The following is a 2,410-nucleotide window of genomic DNA, read 5'->3' on the forward strand; positions in this document are numbered from 1 at the left end:
TTTTTTTTTTACTGAGTGTGGGAAAAAAAATTTCGGATCTTGCTATGAATGGGTATTGTTCCTTTACTTGTTTTGTTATTTGTTTTTGCTGATTGGAATATATAATGAAGTGTTTAGTTAGTAAAAATATATAATGAAGTGTTTAACACTGATCTGAATTTTTTTTTTTACCAAGTGTGCTATTTTAATATATAATGAAGTGTTTAATGAGTATAGTTTGTTAATCTGAAATAGTCGAGATTAATCTTAGCTAGCTTCTAGCATGTGTAATTTGACATCTTGTTATACACTAATGAGCTTAATAAGTACCATCTTCAATCTTCAGTGTATGTCTGTTAGGCTTGCATACTACAATACAGGTATGTCTGTTAGGCTTGCATACTACAATACAGGTACATGGTGCATGAAACACAACGTTTACTTTATGGTTATGGACATGGTTTTCAGAACATTCTAGGCTTGTTAGGATAATGAAAGAGAGACCTTTATAGACTTGTCTTTTCTAGATTTCCACCTAAATGATGGCGACATTGTCTTCCTAGAATTGAACAATTACCTTGTCTTATGGAACATGTGGACAAGCCATCAAACTACAAAAATGGACATCGTCTTCTGTATTTCTGCTTTTGCCTATTTTTGCTTACACAACTTTTAGTTTATCTTGTATCTTTGATAACTCTTTCTTTGCATTCACAGTTTTATTCCGCTAATTGAAACAGATGGATATATAAAATTGATTGAAACAGATGAATCTTGTCTAGGTCTTGGTATTTAGAATTGATTAAGCCCAAAACCTAATGTGATGATTGTCCCATGGACCAACTGTAACTATCTGCATTTCTGAGTTTTACTGATCAAAGTGGATGTTTTGAGTTTTTTTACCATAACTATGTCAAGTTTTGGCACGTATCCAAACAAAAAGAAAGAAAAGTGTTGGTACATTACAATTATGCCGGTGAACTTTTTATCAATTGGCACCTTCTCCCTCAGAAGTACATGGTGTGATTGTGGATTCAAAACCCTCTTGCATGTGTGACTTACTAATAGAGAAAAAACATGTTTCATTAAAATTATGGCTTGCCTTTTACTCCATGATCCTCTTAATCTCTCTTTACAGAAATAATGCAGAGGAGGCATTACAGAAATTGAATGGCACAGTAATTGGCAAGCAAACTGTGCGTCTTTCTTGGGGTCGCAATCCAGCAAATAAACAGGTACTCGGCAGAATCTCACCCCCCACTCCCTCTCCCTTTCCCCCAAAAGGAAAAAAAAAATGACACCATCACTCCATTTTCACTGCATCTACTTTTGGGTTTGGAAAAGAGCTTTTTCGAGGATCTAATGGACAATTCAGATTTCACTATGCACTTAGCTTTGACAGAGCTATTTGAAGTCATCCCTAGCTGTTGGAAACTTGGAAGGGTCATTGATCAGTTTTGCATGAATGATTGTTCATTTAAATTCTGAACACATCCATTGCTACCTGCTTTCTCAGGAAGTATATAATGATAATCTTTAATGGTGGATCCATAGATTCCAATTCAGAACTGGAAATGCTTACAGCAGCTTTAAAACTTATCTCCAATGACCTGCTAGAACAATTGATCTTTTTAATTTTATCTGCCTATAAATTCTGATTTGTTGTGAGCTTGTTTTTCTTAATTGGTTCTTTTTGGGGTTTGGCAGTTTAGAGCAGATTATGGCAACCAATGGAGTGGGGCATACTATGGAGGGCAGCTTTATGATGGTTATGGATATGCTTTGCCACCACCTCATGACCCAAGCATGTATGCTACACCATTTGCTGCATATGGAGCTTACCCCATTTATGGAAACCAACAACAAGTGAGCTGAAGGAACTGCACGAGTAGTTCTAGAAATTAGACAATATCACGCTTAACTGGGCGAAATTTCTTCATTTCTCTATAAGTTGAGTGGTTCTGTAGAATTCTTAAGAAAATCCCTCCAAATGTGGAGTGGAACTGAATTTTGACAGACTGAACTAATTTTGTAGGGATTTGACTAATGATTTATTTACAAATCACTGGACTGAAATTCCATTTGGGGGGATAATAATTAGTAGTTGTCTTTTTTTTTTTTAATATATATAATATCCTATAGTACAATTTAAACTTGGGTTATTGGTATGTATTTTATCATCTTTTTTACATTTTTGTGTTGTACAATTTAAACTTAGATTATTGAAATGTATTTTATATGTTTTTACATTTTTATGTAGTACAATTTAAACTTAGATTGTTGGTGTATATTTTATCATCTTTTTACATTTTTATTTTGTGCTTCATGTTGATGGAAATTATTTAGATTTAATTAATATTATTATTATTATTGTTTAGTAAGTATATGAAATAGATGATTTAATAAGTATGAAATAAACTCACATCCAGAA

At 33.2% G+C, this 2,410-nt stretch overlaps 1 protein-coding gene across 1 annotated transcript; it reads left to right on the plus strand.

The window, feature by feature from the left end:
* The first annotated feature begins 879 nt into the window (after window positions 1–879).
* On the plus strand, window positions 880–2,041 carry LOC115950584 (polyadenylate-binding protein RBP47C-like). Its single transcript, XM_031067785.1, has 2 exons — window positions 880–1,214; window positions 1,687–2,041. The coding sequence occupies exons 1-2, from the start codon at window positions 1,029–1,031 to the stop codon at window positions 1,852–1,854; spliced, it is 354 nt and encodes a 117-aa protein (XP_030923645.1). The 5' UTR covers window positions 880–1,028; the 3' UTR covers window positions 1,855–2,041.
* Window positions 2,042–2,410: the final 369 nt, after the last annotated feature.

Source organism: Quercus lobata, chromosome 6 (assembly GCF_001633185.2).
Source record: "Quercus lobata isolate SW786 chromosome 6, ValleyOak3.0 Primary Assembly, whole genome shotgun sequence".
NCBI classification, from domain to species: domain Eukaryota; kingdom Viridiplantae; phylum Streptophyta; class Magnoliopsida; order Fagales; family Fagaceae; genus Quercus; species Quercus lobata.

What these genes read in the sequence shown, in the direction of transcription:
- LOC115950584 (XM_031067785.1), top strand. Translation starts at nt 1,029, where the DNA reads ATGTGTGACTTACTAATAGAGAAAAAACATGTTTCATTAAAATTATGG. An exon ending in GCAATCCAGCAAATAAACAG is followed by an intron (nt 1,215 to 1,686) that starts GTACTCGGCAGA and finishes GGGGTTTGGCAG; the next exon opens with TTTAGAGCAGATTATGGCAA.